Source organism: Haemorhous mexicanus, chromosome 11, assembly GCF_027477595.1.
Source record: "Haemorhous mexicanus isolate bHaeMex1 chromosome 11, bHaeMex1.pri, whole genome shotgun sequence".
Classification (NCBI taxonomy): domain Eukaryota; kingdom Metazoa; phylum Chordata; class Aves; order Passeriformes; family Fringillidae; genus Haemorhous; species Haemorhous mexicanus.
The window spans coordinates 4,753,523-4,773,323 of record NC_082351.1 but is presented as its reverse complement, the minus strand read 5'-3'; the positions used below and the strand labels follow the sequence as shown (position 1 = coordinate 4,773,323).

Sequence of the window (19,801 nt, the reverse complement as noted above, 5' to 3'; positions counted from 1 at the left end):
CACCCCCAGGATTCTGAGTTTTCATAACTATTTTCACTACTGGTGCCACCTTACCAGGACTTTCTCTACAAGTTCTCGCTGACCTCCTCTAAATAATCAAATCTGCAGGGAAAAAAAAGGCACTTCTACAAACACTGACCCCTCCACTCTCACACCTTGTCGCAAGGGAGCAATCACAGTCCGTTTTTGTCTGCCTGTGTCTTTTCCTTCCACAACCAGGGCAAGCCCCAACCGGCTTCGGGTTCCACGGGCCACTGGGGTGGCTGATTCATTACTACCACCATCTTTTCACCTGCATCCCTCTCCCTCCTTTCTATCATAGCCAGGCTTTGCCCAGCTTTCAAGGAAGAGGAATCAGGTGACTATGGGAGAGGAGGATAAAGAGAGAAAGGTGTACTAGATGAGACAGGTTTAGGATCAGGTGAGGTAGGGGCAGGCAGTGGGACAAGGACAGATGAAGCAGGTGGATAGGGTTAGGTTCTCTTGATCTTATTGGAGCTACCTGTAAATCAATATCTGTATAATTTTCCCTATTCAACGCCAAACGTTTTAGACAATGTTTCTCGCAAACTCCACACTTATCACTTGCTCTAACCACCATTAATCTACATTCATCCCACCATTCTGGCTTTCCCGTAAATAGAAAAACAAATCAACATACGAAACCTCATCCATTGTTGGTTTTTTTTTTTCCTTGTTTTTTTCCTTTTCTTTTTCTTTTTTCTTTTTTTTTTCTTTTTTCTTTTTTTTTTTTCCTTCTTGCTTACGAAACGACATTAACTGTGAAATACTGTTCTATTGCAAAGTCCCGTATTTTGGCCATTTTCTGCCATTCTCCAAGATATATTCTGGCCACCATGTATTACAATAATCAATCAACTTAGCTTTACGTAATTCTTCCCCCAAAATACCCTGTTTCCAATGTGCTAATAAGCACCCCAAAGGAGAAGTTTGTGGAATAGAGGCATTGCTGCCCAAAATTCCTTTGAGTTTCTCCATCCAGAATACCAAATGCCGAACCAGCAACGCTTTCGCGATTGTCTTACGGACGGCGCCTAGGCAATACCACCAGGAATTCCTTAGCCCAACCAAGCGTAGCTTTCGCTGCGTCTTACTGGCAGGCACCCAAACCAGAATAAAAGCACCTTACCATTCTCACGGGGACGTTGTGAGCGGCAGAGGCGGTCGCGGCCGGTGGGCTCCCCAAGAATCCCTCGGTGCCGGCTGGAGCGTGATCGAGTCGCGAACTCGCCCAGCAGCACTCACAGGGTCCCACCTGGGTCGCCAAAAATGTTAGCGTTCAGGAACACATAATCACGAGAAATGATTATATGCAGGTGCTTTTATTGAAGAGCTCTGGGTGTCAGGGGTAAAGACCCAAATCTGACTCCGACATAGGTTCGGGATGGATACGCTTTTATATTCTATCGTTATATAACTTTCATGTTAATTATTAAACTTACATTGTTCTATAGTATACATAGGTTTCAGCCAAGCATGGCCACCTTAGACTAGGAACATACAGTTTCTCATTGTTCTTCTTATGATTACACAATAATTATTTTAATCACTTAACAATCATTTCAGCTAGCAATTATACTACTTACACAGGTAAAACACAAGGCTTAACATTTCAGAGTTTATCTTAGCATTTTCCAGGGCGCCACTACCACCTGCAGACATTCAAGCTCATGCTCTGAGCTCCCTGACCTAGTTAAAGGTGACCTTGCTCACTACAAGGCATTGGACTAGATGGCCTCTAAAAGTCCCTTCCAAGCCAAGCCATTCTGTGCTCCTGTGCACCATCAAAGCAGGGCTGGGTCAGTGCTGGGGTGATTATGCTGGCCCCTGTATTGTGGCAGTTGTGTCATTTAGCAATTGGCCACAACAGGATTCATGGGCTGGGCAGTGAAATCTGCAAATTACACACAGTGTGCTCAAGGAGAAACAGGAGAGGGGCAGAGCTTCCAGTTCAGGTAAATGCCAGCATTTTGCTGCCCATTCCTTGTAAAGAAATAAAGGAATGTCCTGAAGATCCTCCCTTCATGTGGGTGCATTATTGGCTGTATCCGTACTTGTGTTCTGTCAAACAGGTAAGTTGTTACAGCTTCTTGCCCCATTTATCACTGGGTAAAACCCAAATACAGCATTGCTCCTTGTCTACTTTCTTCCAAGTCAAGGCAAATTTTGTTCATGATTGAGTGGGACGTATTCATGTGTTCACAAGCAAATTCTTCTTGCCATTCCCACAGTGGCAAGATTGCTTTGTGGATTTGCTCTAATCAGACTGCAAGCAAGGCCTGCCTCTCACTAGAATTAAAGCTGATGCATTGGGAGGCAAAGTCTTGAGGAATTTGTCCTGGTGTCTGGCACTGTAGAGAGTTGTTTTGTAATTAAATGACATCTGAAGACAGGTGTAGTCTACCCTGCTTCTGGCATACTAGAAGTGAAAAAACAGCCTTTGAAACAGGATTTTACCCTTTCTTCCTCTTCCTCCTCCTCCCAGGAATTTTCATCTCTGAGGTCTAAGCTCTTCAGCTGCCTCACAAACATTGTTTTAGTTCAGGCAGGCATCCATGCATTGAGCCCCAAATCAGGACTGTGGCTGTGGAGTTTGAAGCAATGTAGGTTTATAGGACAAAAAATAATAATAATCCATTCCCAGGTAAAGCCAAGCATTTCCCAAGCAACTCTACCTATCCTCAGGGATGTTTCAAATAGGATCATTGTAGAAGCTGGGAGGGGGGAGAAAGGGTGTCATCAAAATTAAAAACACAGCTTGCTGAGATTGTTCTATGCCTATTAAAAGAGAGTCCAAATTGTTCATCTATGGAACATTCACTAAGAACTGGATGAGAGATTGTCAAAATAATTGCTTGGGGAATAAAAAAAAATCAATACAAATAAGTTTACATGTAGATAATAAGTAAATCATCATGCTAAGAAAAAAACTAGACCTGCCAAAGCTAAAACCAATAGGGCTGTTTCATCTGTCTCCACACAAAAAAATTGCTGAAATGAATCAGAGATCCTCAAGACCAGTACTATATACAGGAGCCTCCATGTATTGGGGAAAAAATGAAGGAAACTGTAGTGTGCAATTCACAGAGGTAGCCTGGAATTTATTGGTGGATTTGTTGCAAACTTTCTGAGAGCAGGCTGGAAAAGCATAGAGGCTGGTCAGCCCATGTGTGGGCATATACAGCAGTGTGAGGGATCATTTTGGGACCAAGTGCAGGGAGGAAAAGCAGCACACAATTACTGGGACCATCTCTTTGCTGGCTGCAGACTTTTTGTCAGTCTGTCCCCTGGGGCTGGGGGAGCTGTCACGGGGCAGGGAGGGCCAGGGCTGGCAGGGGCTGCTCAGGGATGGGTTTGGCCCGTGTGCCTCGAAGCAGCGACTGCCCAAGCAGCTGCGCTGGCCCCGGGCTCTCCTCCCGGCCTGCTGGGCTTGGTTGGGAGGCACAGCCTGTGCCAAGGGGCGGCAAGGTGCCTGCAGGCCCCAGCTCGGGGGGAAACGGAGAGCGTCCTGCCCGGATCCACCGTGCTGCCAGCTCAGCAGTGCAGCACAGCACGGGCTCACACTCCCCTTGCTCCCACAGGATTTCTTGGCAAGGCAGACACAAACGCCCAGAATCCACAGAACACCCCAAGACTTTTTTGCCCCCAGGATGTGCGCAGGTCCTGCATGATAGGCACCATAGTGACACTGTGCACTGTGCCAGTTTTCATTGGGCTCTGCTATGTTGGGTTCCGGTGGTGGAAGGAAAAGAAACGGTAAGTTGCTGCTGATCTCTACCCTGCAGCTTCTTTAACGGCTGCATAGAGTCAGGGAGCATTCCCAGTGAGGCTGCCGTGGAGTTTGGTCACTCCCTAGTTGTGCACATAACTCTGCTGAGGGTTCTGCTGCTGCCCAGTGCTTTCTGTGGCCTCTTCATTGCTGGGCCTTGTCCTGGGGGGCCCGCTGGGGATGCAGCCAGTGCTGGCTCCCACTGAGGCTGCCTGGCCAAGAGCAGCCCCAGGGGCACAGGGCAGAGGCAAAGCACAGTGGGGAGGAGAAAGAGCAGGGACGAGATTGCTTTTGAAAGGCAGAGGCGCTCTGGGGCCCGCTCCTGGCCAGGGACCCTGCCCAGAGCCATCCCCTGCTCGCCGGGGCCGTGAGGGGCAGCTGTGCAGCTGGGCCAGGCTGTGCCAGCAGCTCCAGCCGTGCTGGGGAGCCTTGCCAGCCCTGGGCCCTGCTGTGCAGGAGGGTCCCTGTGTTGCCACTGGCAGTGGGGCCTCAGCCACCTCCTCTCTCCACAGTCGTGCTGCCGCTGCTCCAGCATCCTGGCCGAGAAGGCGTGCCTCTCCCTCTCCCCCAGAGAGCCCAGAGACCGTTGGGTTTGCCAGCTCTCACACGTGGCCTCGGCAGCAGCAGCTGCCCAAGAAAGCAGAGCACCAGCCCTCCATGCCTCCCCCACGGCCCCCCAGCCCGGCCCTGAAGCAGAAGCCTCCCGAGATCCCCCCACCTCCTCCCCTCCCGAGCTCAGCACCCTGGTCCAGCTAGGACTGCAACTGGGCCAGCCACGCAGGGCTTGGGCCACCAATAGCTTGGGGCACCTGCTCTCCTCTACAAATAGCCCCTGTTACCTTTGGGCAACAGCCAGAATCACTTTTCATTCCCTTGGACCTTCAACAGGAAGGACTGAAGATTCTTCCCACGCCCTTTCTCATCCTTTACCACTTTGATTTTCAAACAGTTGGGAGCTGGTTGCATCTCTTAAAGACTTTATTTACACCGCATGCTTTACCTTACCTGTCACTGGAAAAAAAATAAAAAATTCTTCAGTTTAGATTTCATTTTTAGTGCAGTTGGGCTGCTCACTGTCATCGTTTGAGAGGAAATGAAGTTTTTTTGGGATGGTGTAGTCATGCCAGTCGGTGTTCAGATTTTAATATTGGCACCTAGTTTGTCCACTGAGAGCATGGATACGCCTCTGAGAACACAGGCAGTTAAAAGCTGTGAACTCCCAGAGGAAACTCTCTTTGAGTTCCAGTCTTAGAAGAGAGCAGACCTTCCCCTGCTCTGCTCCGAGCTGGGTGGTGGGGGAGGGGAGCCATGTGGCCGGAGGGAGGTAGGCCAAGCCTGGGCCGAAGAGTAGAAGAGAGCACTGCGAGGCTTCGGGCAGCCATCCCCCATTTCCCCCCCAGAGGAAGAGAGAGAGAGAGCAGCCTGTGCCTGTGATAGCGCGGCTGGCGTGAAAGAGAAGAAGGGGGGTGCCCAGCAGGGCAGTCAGCCGTGGGAGTTCATGAACCAAACCGGCAGAGCCTGAGACTTTTAACCCTTCTTGAGATGATAGAAACCTTGCAAATGCTGATTCTTCCTGAAGTTGAAGAGATAGAGTAGAATAGCAAGAAAATGAGCAAGTGAAAGACATTGAGAGAAGTTGAGAAGAATCCTAGGTAAGAAGAGATGATAGAGTAGCCTTTGGCTGGACTTTTCTTGAATAGCCATGGCAGAACCCTTGAGTTCCTGTGACACAGAGACTGCATTCTAGAGAAAAGCAATAGCTCAGAGCCAGGAGAGTGCGGTGAAAGTGTGTAAACAGAGACGACAAGTGAGGAGAGTAGTAGTAGTGCCCTCCATCTTCGAAGAAGAAGAAGAAGATGATCTCTGTTCAAGAGACCCCTCAACCCCAAGGAGTGAAATTTGGGGGGGGACAAGTGTCCCAAAAAGAGAGAGACTGTGCTCTTTTTAAAACTGGACAAAACGTCCTTAAAGAAAAAAACCCTAGAAGCAGCTCTAGTCCATGTGCAGTGGTGAGAGCACAGGACATAGAAAGAAGAAGTCACGATGGCAAATGTTTTTCGGGCGGTGCCACACGTGACACAGAAACACGAGAAATTTTGACTCTTTCCTGGAGAAGTCTGTAGTGAGGGAAAGATTCCTCTCTTCTCGAAGAATTGAGAATTAATTATCTAAAAGGTGGTGATAGACTGAGAGCGAATTAATCTAAAGAGTAGTAACAGAATTAGAAATTTAGAGGGGGGAGGAGGAGGAAATTTAGAAAGTTTTCATCCTGTGTTCTGTGTGTTTTTCCTTGTAGTTTTAAGTTCATTTTTTTTTCTTTCAATCTTAAGTTAGAGCCTGCTCTGCTCTGTCTCTGATCGCATCTCACAATAGATACCAAGAAAAAAAGTATTCTCATAGAAGCACTAGCATTGCGCCAAGCTCAAACCATGACACTCACCTTTTGAGCGATTAATTTTCCATGGTACTACTACTTCCCTTTTCATTGCTATCCATAAAATGTTCATCTGGACATAACAATCAGCAGAATTACTGAGATTTACCTCAAAGCCCAGAGGAGAATCTAGCACAAAATATTCCCCCTGCGTACTGCACAGCAAGAAATATTCAGAGGAAAATACAGTGGCAGAAGACTCGTTTAACTCCCAGAATATTGAGCCTGCAGAGGAGGCAGACAGCCCTGGCAGTGACTGAGGGGACTTTTCCTCACAGACTCCTCTGGAAGTGTGTCAGTCCAGGAGGGGAAAGCTTTTCAACCTTTGCCTTATCTTCCTCCTGTGCTAAAATGTAAGGCTCCTCCTGAGCTACAAACAATTCTCCATTCCTCAACCAAGCTACTCAGGTTCTTATCTTAAAGAGCAAAAGCAAATGTGGTCAGAAATTTCTCATCCAAGCCTGTTTGCAGAGAAACCCCATCAGACGCGAGCAAATATTTCTTAGCATCAGTTCACTCAAAGAAAACCAACCCTGAATTGAGCAGCGCTTTAAATGAAGTTGAATTCTCTTTCCTCACCTATCAGCCAGACTGGGTTGCTCCTTTTTTGTCCTAGAGAGAATATTAGAATGATTTGCTCTTGACAGGACTCCTTGGATGGCTCCCAAACTGGTTGCTGTTCACCACGCCTTGCTTGGGCTCTTAATGCAGCCTGTTAGCAGCACCTGACTTTGGCACCCTGTTGAGCCTTTGGGCACGGCTGGTGCCACGGTCCCCTCCTGACTCCTGGCATGTCCCTGCTGGTGGAAGGAGCCCTGCTGGTGCTGCTGCCTGCGTTCAACAACGCCGGTCCTATTCCCCAGCCAAAGAGAGACTAAAGTCGCTGCTCTGGGCAGCTCGTTTGAACGAGTTTAACGCTTACTCACCTCTGTCCCAGACCTCTTAAGACCCAGCCAGCAACACCATAAAGTCACCTCATCTACAGAGGGGAGCAGGTCTGAGCGAACAGAAGGTGGGCTTTCACGCACATTGGGGTTTTAATTTAGTGGAAGCACTCACTCGTTCACAACCCTTCCTTGTCAAAGTGGATTGTGCGATGCCATTGTGTTGCTTGGGCTAAAGAGAAAGCAGAAGGGAGAAATGAGTTAAGAAATGAGAAAGACACTTGGGGCGCAGGCTTGGCAGCCAAACGGAGCACGATGGCACCCAGCCGCTTTGCCGGAATCCCCTTTGGTGCCGGACAAAGGCGGACGCGGCTCCGCTGCGGGGCGAGCCGGGCGCTCGGCGAGCGGCGCTGGAGCGGTGGCGGCCCCGCCCCGCCCGTCCCGCCCCGCCGCGGGCCGGGGCCGAGCGCTCGGCCGGGCGGGAGCTCAGGATGCTCGGGCAGCGCCGCGGGCCGGGCGGGCGCGATGGAGCCGCCTGAGGGCTGGGACCCCTACGGGCGGCCGGCCCGGCGCACGCAGTGGCTGGTCAGCGCCCTCGCCTACCACTACGGGCTGGACCGCGGCGTGGAGAACGAGATCGTCGTGCTGGCCACCGGCCTGGACCAGTACCTGCAGGAGATCTTCCACCGCTTGGACCGCGCCGGTTCGGGCCGCATCCCCGGCGAGGACTTCCGCACGCTGTGCCAGGTGCTGGGGCTGGAGGAGGCGGCGGAGCCCGAGGAGTGCGCGGAGCTGTGGGACGGGCTCTCGGCCGAGCTCACCTTCCGCCAGTTCCACGCGCGGCTCTGCGGCCACTTCAGCACCCGCGCGGGGCCGCGGCTGCCGCTGGGCCGGGAGAGCGAGCACATCGAGACCCAGATCCGCCTGCGCAGCCCCCGCCGCCGCCGCCGCACCGACCCCGCCGGCCGCGGAGCCGCGGGCAGCGCCGAGCGGCGGCCGCCGGGGCCCCGCTCCCGAGAGTGCTACGAGGAGATCGTGGCGCTGGAGCAGGCCGAGGACCGCATGGCCAAGCTGGAGGAGGAGAACGGCAGCCTGCGGGAGCTGGTGGAGGACATGCGCGCCGCCCTGCAGAGCAGCGATGCGCGGTGCCTGGCGCTGCAGGTGAGTCCGGGCCGGCTTCTGCAGCGGCCTCCCGGGGGCGGCTCGGCTGGCCCCGAGTGCTTCAGGAGAGATGCTGCTCTCGGAGAGTCGGTGTTTATAACCCCTCCGCTGCCAGACTGAGACCGAAGTTGCTCGTTCATCCTCGGCATTAACTTTTTAGCAAAGTTTGGTTACAGGGAGGCTTTAAGGAGAAATGTATGGCACCGGTGTACCATAAATATAGTTGTGAAGAGCACTCTGTTTACAGTGTAGGGGACTACGGCTTAACAAACCCACGCGTACAATGCTGCTGTTTCTTCTACTGCACGCGCAGTCAGGATGTGCTGATAGCATACGCTGGATGTGCACCAGTGCAGGGTTTTTCCTGAAGTGAGAAAGAACTTTTGGATTCCTGCCTGCACAAGCACAAGCAGTGTCTCAGTCAGAAGCGCCTGTAAGGAATATTAGAAGGATGTTTTCCTCAGAGTGTGGTCACAAGAGTTCAGAGTTGGAGCCAGTTCTGCAGGCAGGCTGATGAATAGTCTGGGGCTCCTCTGCACAGCCCCATTAATTCCGGGGCTGGTTTCTGCTGGTTCTGCTGTACGGGCTCGAGTGACACACATACACACTTAACAGCAGTTAAATTCCTCTGGCATGAAATAGCATGGAACAGGCAGAGCAGGGAAGGGCAGCATGGACCCATTGTTCTGGCAGGTCTCACCAGGTGTGATTTGATACTAACACAGCACTGACAGAACTCTGCTCCACCTGTGACACTTCCACTTGCAGTAGATGACTGTTGTCTTCCCAATGTCCAGCAAGGCAGGTCAGAGACACCTTTACCATTTTCATCTGCAAAAGGGAAAGGAAATCAACAGCAAACACAAAGTCACCAGTCAAAGGTCCCAGGATGAATGAAAACGACAAAGAGGAGAGCTTCAGAGCACCCCCAGCTGCTCCCTGCTCTCTTCTTCTGAACACAACTTCATTGTAAATATCTTTTTCAGCAGACTGCCTGACTCCTGAGTACAGACCATAGTAATGACATGAAAGCTACACAGAAACTTGTGCACTAATATGATAAGTGTGTAGGATGAAAATTAAATACATAGCTAGTTATAAAAACCTACTTTCCAGAGATTGTTTCCTTGTCTCTGTATTTGGCAAAGTTAGTTGCTGATCAGCTCGATGTGATTGAAAAAAAAAAACCAAACCAACAAAGCACAATCCAGCCACTTTCAGTCTTCATTAAAGCCCATCATTTTCTCCCTGCTTTGTGCTCCTGGTCATTACAGGTGGGACTGTGGAAGAGCCATGCCAGCCATAGAGAAGGAGGATCCTGCTTCATAGGGAGGAAGAGACCATTAACACAGAAGCACTCCCAGACCAAGTGCCTCCAAAGTGTCCTGGAGGAAATGGAGCTCATGCGGAGCTCCAGGGATGGGCAGATTGAAGAAGCCATCAGGTTCAGCCAGGAGCTGGAGAAGGAGCTGAAGAGCTCTCAGGAAGCTCTGGTCAGCCTGGAAGATTGCAACCGTAACCTGAAGAGGGAGCAGGCAGAGACGAGGAGGAAGGTGGAAGAGGCCAGACACGCTGTCCTGAACAGTCTTGGCAAAGTGAAGGAGCTGGAAGTGAGAGCTAAGGAGGTGCCACATCTGCAAATACACATCCAGCAGCTGGAATCACAACTGCAGCACTACAGGTAGGTTGGAGTCTGACAAAAAGTGCCTATAAATTCAGTGTTGGGGCACAGGTGAGTTTGAGAATCTCTGGTTGGGGCTTATTAGATGTCTCCAGAACACCTTGTAAAATCTGGCCAGAGGGAAATTAGAAGCTGCTCATCCATTTTCTTGGTAGGGGTCTTTAGGAGATCTAGCAGTCTTCCAGGCCAAAGGGTGCTGGTCTGCAGAGAGCTGAAGTCACTCCTCAGACACACAACAACAGAACTCAGCATGCTAATGCTTCAGGAAAGCCCCAACACAAATTGCTGAACGTCCTTCAGAAACCATTTCCAACAGACTTTTTCCGCTGCCTTTCCTGGTCCTTAGGTCCCATCCCAAGCCAGCTGTAATCAGATGGCTGACTCTCCATTTTGTATAAAAGCTCTTCAGCTTGTCCTAAGAATTGGGGAAAAGCACACAAGGACAACTTCTGGCTGCTGGTTGGAAACTTGCTGTGACTTCATTGCTTCTTCACTGAGAGAACAGGTGATAGAGGAGGGAAGCTGAAACGTTCCTAAACCCACAAAATAATAGAGTGGGAATCTCAAAAAACACTTGCCAACTAAACCCCACTTTTGCAACGGCATAAACAAATCCTTCCAGAAGTCAGAAAGTTGGTCACAAATTTAATAGTCCACTGCTTTTGTTGCTTTTAACCTCAGACCAAACTTGGACTCACCGATGGTTATTAAGTGTTAGTCATTTCTGCCCAAGTTCCAGACTGACCTAAGGAATAAAATCTAGTTTATATTTTCACTGACCCAAAGAAAATCAGTATGTCTAGACATATTTTTACTTACACGCTAAATCTAGTATTTTAATAAATTGCACCTTCTGAAGTCCTTGCCTCTTCCTAAACTCACACTTCCTCTGTTTGCTTATAAGAAGAATTCATAGTGAGTTATTTGTGGCATCCTAGCTATTGTAGTGTTTTATGAAGTGAGGAAGTTCTAAAAAGAACCATTTTATCCAGTGTCTTTCTGGCAGCATTGTGAATGTTAATACATGCATGGTTGCAGAAGATCAAAGAAAATAGAAGCATTTCTTTAAACACCTGTAGGATTTAAAAACCCCTGCGAGGGCATGTAACGTTCAAGGTGACTGTCAGGGGACTCTGGAGGAATGACACAACTCCTGGTGCTAAAAGGGATCACACAGCTTGTCAGGGCTGTCACCTTCTCCTTGGCATGGGCACCAAAGGTTTAAGATGGGTTCTTGTCCTATGGAATTGCTTTTCCAAAGTACCATGAAGGATAAAAAAGATCACCTTGAAACAGGTTAAAGGCAATCAACAATGTCCACTGGCCTTGCAGAACAGGAACTTCATGGGTTACATCAAAACAAAGAGTGCCAGTTTAGAAATGTAAATTATATGTTCCTTGTAAGACAACCTTCATTTGTAATACTTCTTTTTTAATTGCATGCTAATTTAAAGTGAGTGTCAAGCTCAGGAATGGTGCTGGACTGACCATGTGGGAACTACACCCCTTTTTTAGCCCTGTAGCACATTTAGCAGAGGCCCAGGCCAGCTTTCAGCCTCTGAGATTCTCTGTTGGCCACAAAGCACCTGCACCTCCCCATCCAGTGAAACAGCTCTTGGTGCAAACAGTTTAACTTAGAGATGCATAATGATAACTGGGACTTGCATGCCTGTGCTCATATTCCATAACACAGGGAATCCCACCACTCCACGTGTTCCCGGAGTGGCACACAAGGGGCCCAAACCAGCACAAAATGGTGAATAAGTGGTGCAGAGCTGTGTGTTAGGGTGAGGAAAGGGTTCAGCAGCAGCTCTGCCCCACGCAGCCTTGGCTGTCCCAGCTTGTCCCACTCCCTCTGCTTGCTCACGCTGCTGCTCAGGCAGCCCAAATGCCTCCTGCTGCGAGAGAATCACCTTCTCCTGACCTGCAGGAGCCCACATCCATGGGTGTGGCTCGGGTGAGCTGCTGGGAGTGCTTGGTGAGGGGAAGAGATGGGTTGGCTGAGGCATGGAGAGGGAGGGACAGCTGGGAATCCACAGGGTTCTGGCTGTCACTTGGCAAGAGTGTCACTTGTCCTGTTGCTTAAGTTAGGCTGTCTTTCGGTTGCTGTTACCTGTACTGTTAAAGTCTGCCTGTGTTTCAGTCACCTTTCCAGTGAGCAGTTTTCTCCCCTGCCAGCTGCCACACAGAGTTTGTGAGCAGGGTCTGCAGTTGGCAAGAGCTAATGCTGCAAGGTAGGGCTGGAGAGGAATGGGGGGATTTGGGTGTTCTGCAGAAAGCACTGACAATTGCAGGTATCTCTGCTGAGAATTCACCCTATCTGGCTTGGTGAGCCACAGGTTTCCTCCAGCTAAAGTCCAGTTTCTTCCAGAGAGGATCATATTCAAGAATGACTCTAATCTATGAGCTTTACACACTGCTCCTGTTTATAGTTTCATATTTATCAAGGAAATGCTTTCTTCTTTTAGGATCAGATTTTAAAAGCTCTTTTAGCATCTAAATCCCTCTTCTAGACCTTCATCAACTTGCAATCACTTAGATCTGAAATCCCAACCGTGTCCTTAAGTTATAATCCCTAATGCAGGAAACAACAGTTTGCATTTAGTCAAGCAAGTCTTTAAGTACCTGCAAGTGATTAAATGTTGTCCTAAATTGGAGTGTGTAATTATAATCACCTATTCCTGATTTCATATTCCAGATTCATATTCCTGCAATCTGTATGACTTAAACATGATCTTTTTCGGAGTGCACAGGTTCCTGTGCCAGGGCTTGAACTGCCCCTGTCCCATCACTGGGTTCCTAAACCAGCCTAGTTGACCAAATAGTTCATCGTTCTTTTCTTCAGGTGCCCATCCTGATCTTCCTACTCTGATGAATGTCTCAGGTTTCTGTCTGGACTATCTTTCAGCTTTTCTTTATCAATCCCTGTCAAGTTAGTTAGACAGTTCAACTATAAAGGTAAACCTCAGTAAATTCCTTCCTGAAAAGCTGGAGTTCAATTCATTTCAGAGGAAAAAGACATCTCAAGAAATTGTATACTTACCATTGGTATTGTATCAAAAGTGTGTAATTGCCAGCGCCTGATGCCTGTGGGTGGCCAGAGTGAATGAATGTCAGTCAGGGAGGAATTCGCTGCACTTTCCATATTTGACACCTTAAAAGCATCTGTTATTTTATGTCTTTACTAAATGTAACTGTATAAAATAAAACTTTTAACCACTACTTCATAGCAAAAGGATAAATAAAGAGATTTTATTTAAAGCTGAAGGTATTTTGTTAGCTAGATAGATAGATATAGATATGTCTGTTCCTCTTGGAGCTGGATAAAGACAGGGGAGGCTTGGATGGGGAGATGTTTCCTCCCATGGAAGGGATTGTGTGGTTTCTCAGTATCTTTGCACTTCAATCAGCTGCTCATTCACTGGGCAGGTCTGAAAGACTTGGGCAATCTGAACAGTTCTTTTTGGGAGGCACCTCCATCTCTCTTGTCCAGCAGCACCATCAGGACACTGAGTTCCCAGTGTCCAGGGAGGTTTTGCTGTCACCCTGAGAGAGACCACTGAGCACTGACATCCACTGGGCCTCTGAGCCATTGACCACAACCCCCTGGATGTGACCAGCCAGGCAATTGCTCCTTCTCCAAACTGTGCCTCCATCAGATCCACAGCTCACCAAGAGTGGTGGCATCTCTAGCTCTTCCTTGTGCACTGGGGTGTTGTGGAGTGTTTCTATTGTGTTTTCATTTGCAATTCAGTTTCAATGGTCGGTTCTACAATCCTCCCCCACCCTTGTCATTTGTATTCTTATAGCATATTTTATCCTTAATGGACTGTTCCTTTGCACCTCTGTGGTTGGTTTTTCCCTGGTTTTCCATCTTCCCAAAGATTTGACCTTTGTTCCTGAATGTTCCCTGTTCCTCCTCCTAGGATGAACCATGTCAGTCCCTCCTGCCCCTTTTTCCAGAAACTTTCCTGTCATTATTGTATCCCTCCAGGTCCCATTGGGTTGTTTAAACTGTTCCCCTCCCCTGTAATTCCCAATTAGTTTAAGCACTGTATTCCCAGTCCTTATGCTTCTCCCCAGGTCTCTCCCAATTGGTTAAAGTTCTGTACCCTGCCCTTGAAGCTCCCCTGTTGAAAAACCCCTTCTACAGCCTGGATTTGTGTCTTTCAATCCCTGACCTTCCTGGGAATAAACACCTTTGGGAATGATACAGAAGGCCTCTCCTTGTTCCTTGTCCCTGCCCCCGATGCATTCCACCTGTGCCATAGAGCAGTTGTGCCCTACAGCCGCACCCCGAATTGTGTGGCTGTTTGGGGGCGGCGCCCTCCTGGTGACAGTGCTGGGAGCAGGCCCGGCTGAAGAACTCTGGCACCGCGTCCCTGAGGCAGCCACTCCGTCATGGGAGGCCTCTGGCTTGCTCAGCCTGCACAGACCCACCCTGTGCTCCTCAAGGTTTCCTTTGGCATATCAAAGCATTGAAGAGGTTGGGTGGTTTTCCTCCCTGTTTTATTGACTGACTGTGTCCTTTCAGGACCTGAAGAGGAAGCAGAGCCTTCGATGAAACCAAAGGGCTGTGTTAGCCATGGGCCCCCCAAGGTATGGAACTTCCAGCTGGGAAGCTGCTGGCAGGAGGGAATGTGGCACTTGTCACCAGCCAGAGACCACTGACTCCTCAGCATCCTGGGTTGTGGCTGACAGTGCCTGAGGAGGTCAGAAATCCTTGGATGTGATCTCCTGTGCCAGTGCCCAGAACACAGAGCAGTGAGCTTGAATTGGGGGGGGCAGGCCCAGCCCTTGGACACAACTGCCAGGCAGGATGAGCTCCCTCCCCAGGAAGGAAAATTCCAGTGCTGAGGTCCATCCCCACCCAGGCCATGAGGTCACAGCAGGATTCTGAGATCAGAGCAGGCTCTGAGGTCACAGAGCCCTGTGGTTCTACAGAATCAAAATATCCAGCTCCTCAGTCCTTAACAACGGTTGCTGACATTGGGACAGCGGTGTCAGGACAGCGGTGGCAGCAAGAGCTGCGGGACTGGCAGAGGACAAGGCACCATGGCCCTTGCTCTGCGCCTCTTCCTGCTGCTCCTCCTGGCTGTGGCCCTGCCTGCCAGGGCTGCCCAGGCTGGTCTGCTGTACGTGCAGGGAGTAGGTGAGCCGGCAGCCTGGCTCCCCTTTCCCGGGACAGCGCTTCCTGCTCCCAGGGAAGCGCTGGGGATGGTTTTCCCCAGGCCTTTAGGAAGGGTTTCCGCTGGGGGAGGGAGACAGCCTCCATGGGCCTGGGGCTGCTCCTGTTTTTCCTCTGCAGGGATGTGTCACAGGGCCGGCAAAGAGGGTGGAGAGTGACCAGGAGACAGCCCAGAGCTCCCCAGGGCCCTGTGCAGCTTTGGCCTTGTCCATTGACATCTGCCTCTCACGGCCTTACCCAACCCCCTGGCAGTGCCCAGCTCCCTAAGGCATGAAGGGGATCCCAGCACACCATGGAAATGGGTCTGGTCTTTGCTCCCCTCTAGATGAGCGTGCTAGGAAGGTTTCTCCAGCAGCTCGACTCCATGAAGATTTGCAGCCTCTTAAGCCCCCTGCAGGTATGTTGTCCATGTTCCCCTCAGAGAATAATCATTGACAACCTGGCAGGAACCAGGTGACAGAAGCTTCTGTGGCTGTTGGGTTACAGGGGTGTCTGCCGGGAGGACTTTTCAAGCTCCTTTCCTGCTTGCTGCTCAAAAGCCCAGCTCCCATCGCAGGGGTGAGTAGTGTGTCCGTGCTGGCCCCACAGGCTGAGCCATGGTTTTGTGGGATCCATCTTGGGGAAAATGCAAGTACATCTCTTAAGGTCCTCCGAGAGGGAGGAACAAACCTAGAGGAGACAGTAAGGTTCTAGAGGCACCCAAACACACGGACAAGAAGATGAGTGATCTGAGGGGTGCCGTGGTGGGTGCATTTCCCTCAGCCTTGTCCTGGGGCTCAGCAGCTGGGGGCTTTGGCTGCACATCTGGACACGGGGTGCCCGGCACTGTGGGAAGGGATCCCTGGCAGACGCGCTGCCCCACTGCTGCTTCCATGCCCTGCAAGGCTGATCCCCAGCCTGGCCTGGCTGCAGCTTCTCCCCAGCCTCTGCAAGAAGGCATTTGGCATCAGCTGACAGGGAGCCCAAACTGCACCAGGGGCCGTACATGCCTTCAGACCACCTGCAGTTTCCTGGCAGATCTCTGGGGAGATCAGGAGGGGTGGTGGTTTGCAGAAGGGAGAGCCCTGGCCCTGCTCCAAGGCTTGGATGACTTCCTGAATGTTATTAATGTCTTTGACCAGCACAGCCTCCTGAAGATGCCACTTTCCCATTGGGGAACAGCCCCACCTGATCCCGCTCTCTCTTTTCCTTCCTACAGAGATGGAAAGAGAGGCTGTGCTGAAGGCTCAGTTTCCCAAAGGAAGCAGGGGCTCTTTGGCAGCCTCTGCTGCAGGAAGGGAGGCGATGCCAGGCACAGTCCCAGGAGGTAATTGCTGTGCCTCTGGGCCTGAGCCCTGCTGAGGCTTGAGCTGCCCTCTCTGCTGCTTGGCACTCCTGGCACACAGCATCATCTGACCTCCTTGGAGTGCTGGGTTCCCTGTAGAAGAAGGGGATCCCAGCACACCATGGCATGGTACCCAACCGTGCTCCTTTCTAGACTGGGATCCCGACTTGCGTCATTTGGAAGCCCTGATAAAGCACGGCTTAAGGATCTTGGACCTTGGTGGAGGTGGGCTATCAACAACCCTTTCCTAACAGGGTAATCATTGCCCAGAGTAATGTTCCCGCGTCATTTCCCTTAAGATCCTCCAAAGTTTGATGAATTCTGGAAATCCTGGCCTCCAAATTTCTCCTCTTGTGCCCAACCATGAACCCACAGGATCACTGTCAGTGGGAGGAAGTATTTAGCTGTCCACCTCCCTCCCGTGTGCAATGCCAGTGTGTCCTTCCGTGAGCTCTGTGCAGCCACGGAGAAGAGCAGAGAGGGAAGGGGCCGGGCCCAGGGTTGTGCCCCAGGGCTGAGCCTTTCACAGTTCCTGTACCAGCCCCAGGGAGCCTGAGCTGCTCCTGCTGCCACTGCCAAGGCCTGGCCCTGCCTAGGGCTGGGTTTAGAGCTGCTGGCAGCTCCAGGGAGCCCTTTCTGCCCCGACTGCCTAGCAAGGAGCTCCTTCCACCCCAGTGTGGGGCCACTGCAGGCACGTGGTCCCCCTGCCACTGCTCCTGAGTGGAAGGCAGAGCCAAGGGAGTGCCTTGGAGGGCACCAATCACCTAGGTGCCCTCACTGCCACTCGGGCCTGAAGGAGAATCTTCAGCAGTGTCACAGGAGTGGTTCTGTCCTGCCTTTCTTTGCAGATGAACCTGATTATAAAGAAGATCCTGATGATGACGATGATGCTTTTTACGAAGAGGATCCTGTTAATGAAGATGATCTGGATTCCCAACCAATAGTCATTATTGAGCCCCGAAGACATGGTGAGCATAGGTCAAGGCCTTTCCCTCTGGGAGAGCTGCCAGCTCAGAGCCCAAAGCTCGGCCAGGGGGGCATCGCTGCAGGTGCCAGGACAGAGCCATGCACGTGTGTGCCCTGGCCCTGCGCCATCCCCTCACCGCTCCTGCGGCTCAGTGGTGCCTGTGCAGAGGAGCAGAGATGGCAGAAGCTTCTGTGGCTGTTGAGTTACAGGGGTGTCTGCAGGGAGGACTTTCCCAGGTCCTTTGCTGGATGTTGCACGCAAGCGCAGTTCCCATCGCAGGCGTGAGTAGTGTGTCCCTGCTGACCCCACAGGCTGAGCCTTGCTTTTGTGGGATTCATTCCTGGGAAATGGAAATATTTCTCTTAAGGTCTCCTGAGAAGGAAGAACAAACCTATAGGAGTTAATACTTCCTTGGAGGAATCCAAACATCTGGAAAAAAAACGGAGTGATGTGGACAGCCAGCGTGGTGGGTGCATTTCCCTCAGCCTTCCCCTGGGGCTCAGCAGCTGGGGGCTTTGGCTGCACATCTGGACACGCCGTGCCCAGCACTGTGGGAAAGGGATCCATGGCAGCCTCACTGCTCCGCTGCTGCTTCCATGCCCTGCAGGGCTGTTCCCCAGCCTGGCCTGGCTGCAGCTTCTCCCCAGCCTCTGCAGGAAGGTATTTGGCATCTGCTGATAGAGAGCCCAAACCGCACCACGGGCCTGAGACGCCTTGTGATTCCCTGGTCTCTGGGTAGATGCAGAGAGGCAGCTGTTTGCAGGACAGAGGGACCTGGAGCAGCTCGAAAGCAATGGGCATTTTCCTTCTCCTTATCCATGTCTTTGACATGTATTGCCTGGAGCAGAAAAGGCACAGCAGAGAGGGATTATAGCACACAGGCTCAGGGTTTTGGGTCCTGAGCAGTCCTGTGCCAATGGACAGCAAGATGCCTGCAGGCTCCAGCTCGGGGGGAAACAGGGAGCGAGAAAGTCCTGCCCGGATCCACCGTGCTGCCAGCTCAGCAGTGCAGCACAGCACAGGCTCACGCTCCCCATTGCTCCCACAGATGCAGCTGGCACCTCAACACATGCTGACAAAGTGTGGAGAAGAATTTTCTGCTGGGGAACATCTTGTTTGATTAAGTTTATGGCCATTGTGGCTGGTGCAGCACTTTGCCTGATGATGTTCAGTGCCGGAATCTGGTATTGCTGGAAGAGAAAAGAGTGAGTGTTTTGTGATTCTCTACCTCACACAGCTTCTTTAAAGGCTGCTCATAGTCAGGGAGCATTCCCAGTGAGGCTGCAGTGGGGTTGTGGCAAGTCCATGGCTGTCCAAATAACTCTGCTGAGGGTTCTGCTGCTGCCCAGTGCTTTCTGTGGCCTCTTCATTGCTGGGCCTTGTCCTGGGGGGCCCGCTGGGGCTGCAGCCAGTGCTGGCTCCCACTGAGGCTGCCTGGCCAAGAGCAGCCCCAGGGGCACAGGGCAGAGGCAAAGCAAGGTGGGGAGGAGAAAGGGCAGGGACGAGCTTGCCCTGGAAAGGCAGAGGCGCTCTGGGGCCCGCTCCTGGCCAGGGACCCTGCCCAGAGCCATCCCCTGCTCGCCGGGGCCGTGAGGGGCAGCTGTGCAGCTGAGCCAGGCTGTGCCAGCAGCTCCAGCCGTGCTGGAGAGCCTTGCCAGCCCTGGGCCCTGCTGTGCAGGAGGGTCCCTGTGTGCCACTGGCTGCTGCGGCCTCAGCCACCTCCTCTCTCCTCAGGTGCTCCTGTGCATCTTCAGAAGAGGAGCCTTACAACTCGGGCAGAGAGAAGTTCCCCCGTGATCCCAGCTGTCCACTTCTGCCCCTATCTGCCCTGCCATGGCTGCAGCACCATCTCGAGCCCTTCCCAAAACCCACACCTCCAAAACGAGACCCTCTGCCCCTGAGCCCCTTAATCCTCTTCCCCAGCCAGCAGTGAAGGTGGGCAGGCCCTGTCTGCCTGGGCAGGGCTTGGCCCCAATTTATGTTTGAATAAAAAATGGAGTTGTGACATCTCCGTCTTTCTGGTAGCAGCAGCAAAGCCCACAGCCCTGGCTGAACTCCATGCCCAGGGGCAGCCATGGATGCCCACGGGTTGGGTAGGCAGGAGCCAGGGAGGGGCTGCTGTGAGCAGCGGCGGCAGGGCCCCGAGGGCTGGGAGAGCCCATGCTGAGCTGACTGGGCCGAGGGCACATTTCCTTTTCTGGGATCATCTGGGCCTGGACCTCATGAGGCATATGAAATAAACAGGGCAGGAGATATCTCTCCCTTTTTGATGCCTTTAATAAAAGTGAACAGCTCTAAGGTTGGGAGGCCCGACGTTTCCACAGGTTTGCCATCACAGCTCCCTGGAGTGATTTGGAGGAGGAGGCAAATGC

At 51.6% G+C, this 19,801-nt stretch overlaps 1 protein-coding gene across 1 annotated transcript; it reads left to right on the top strand.

Moving 5' to 3' along the window:
* Positions 1 to 7,566: 7,566 nt before the first annotated feature.
* LOC132332126 (EF-hand and coiled-coil domain-containing protein 1-like) lies at positions 7,567 to 9,954 on the top strand. Its single transcript, XM_059856097.1, has 2 exons — positions 7,567 to 8,269; positions 9,544 to 9,954. The coding sequence occupies exons 1-2, from the start codon at positions 7,634 to 7,636 to the stop codon at positions 9,952 to 9,954; spliced, it is 1,047 nt and encodes a 348-aa protein (XP_059712080.1). The 5' UTR covers positions 7,567 to 7,633.
* Positions 9,955 to 19,801: the final 9,847 nt, after the last annotated feature.

Coding starts and splice junctions, on each gene's coding strand:
- LOC132332126 (XM_059856097.1), top strand. CDS start 7,634: ATGGAGCCGCCTGAGGGCTGGGACCCCTACGGGCGGCCGGCCCGGCGC. Junction 8,270..9,543: donor CGCGGTGCCTGGCGCTGCAG/GTGAGTCCGGGC, acceptor TGGTCATTACAG/GTGGGACTGTGGAAGAGCCA.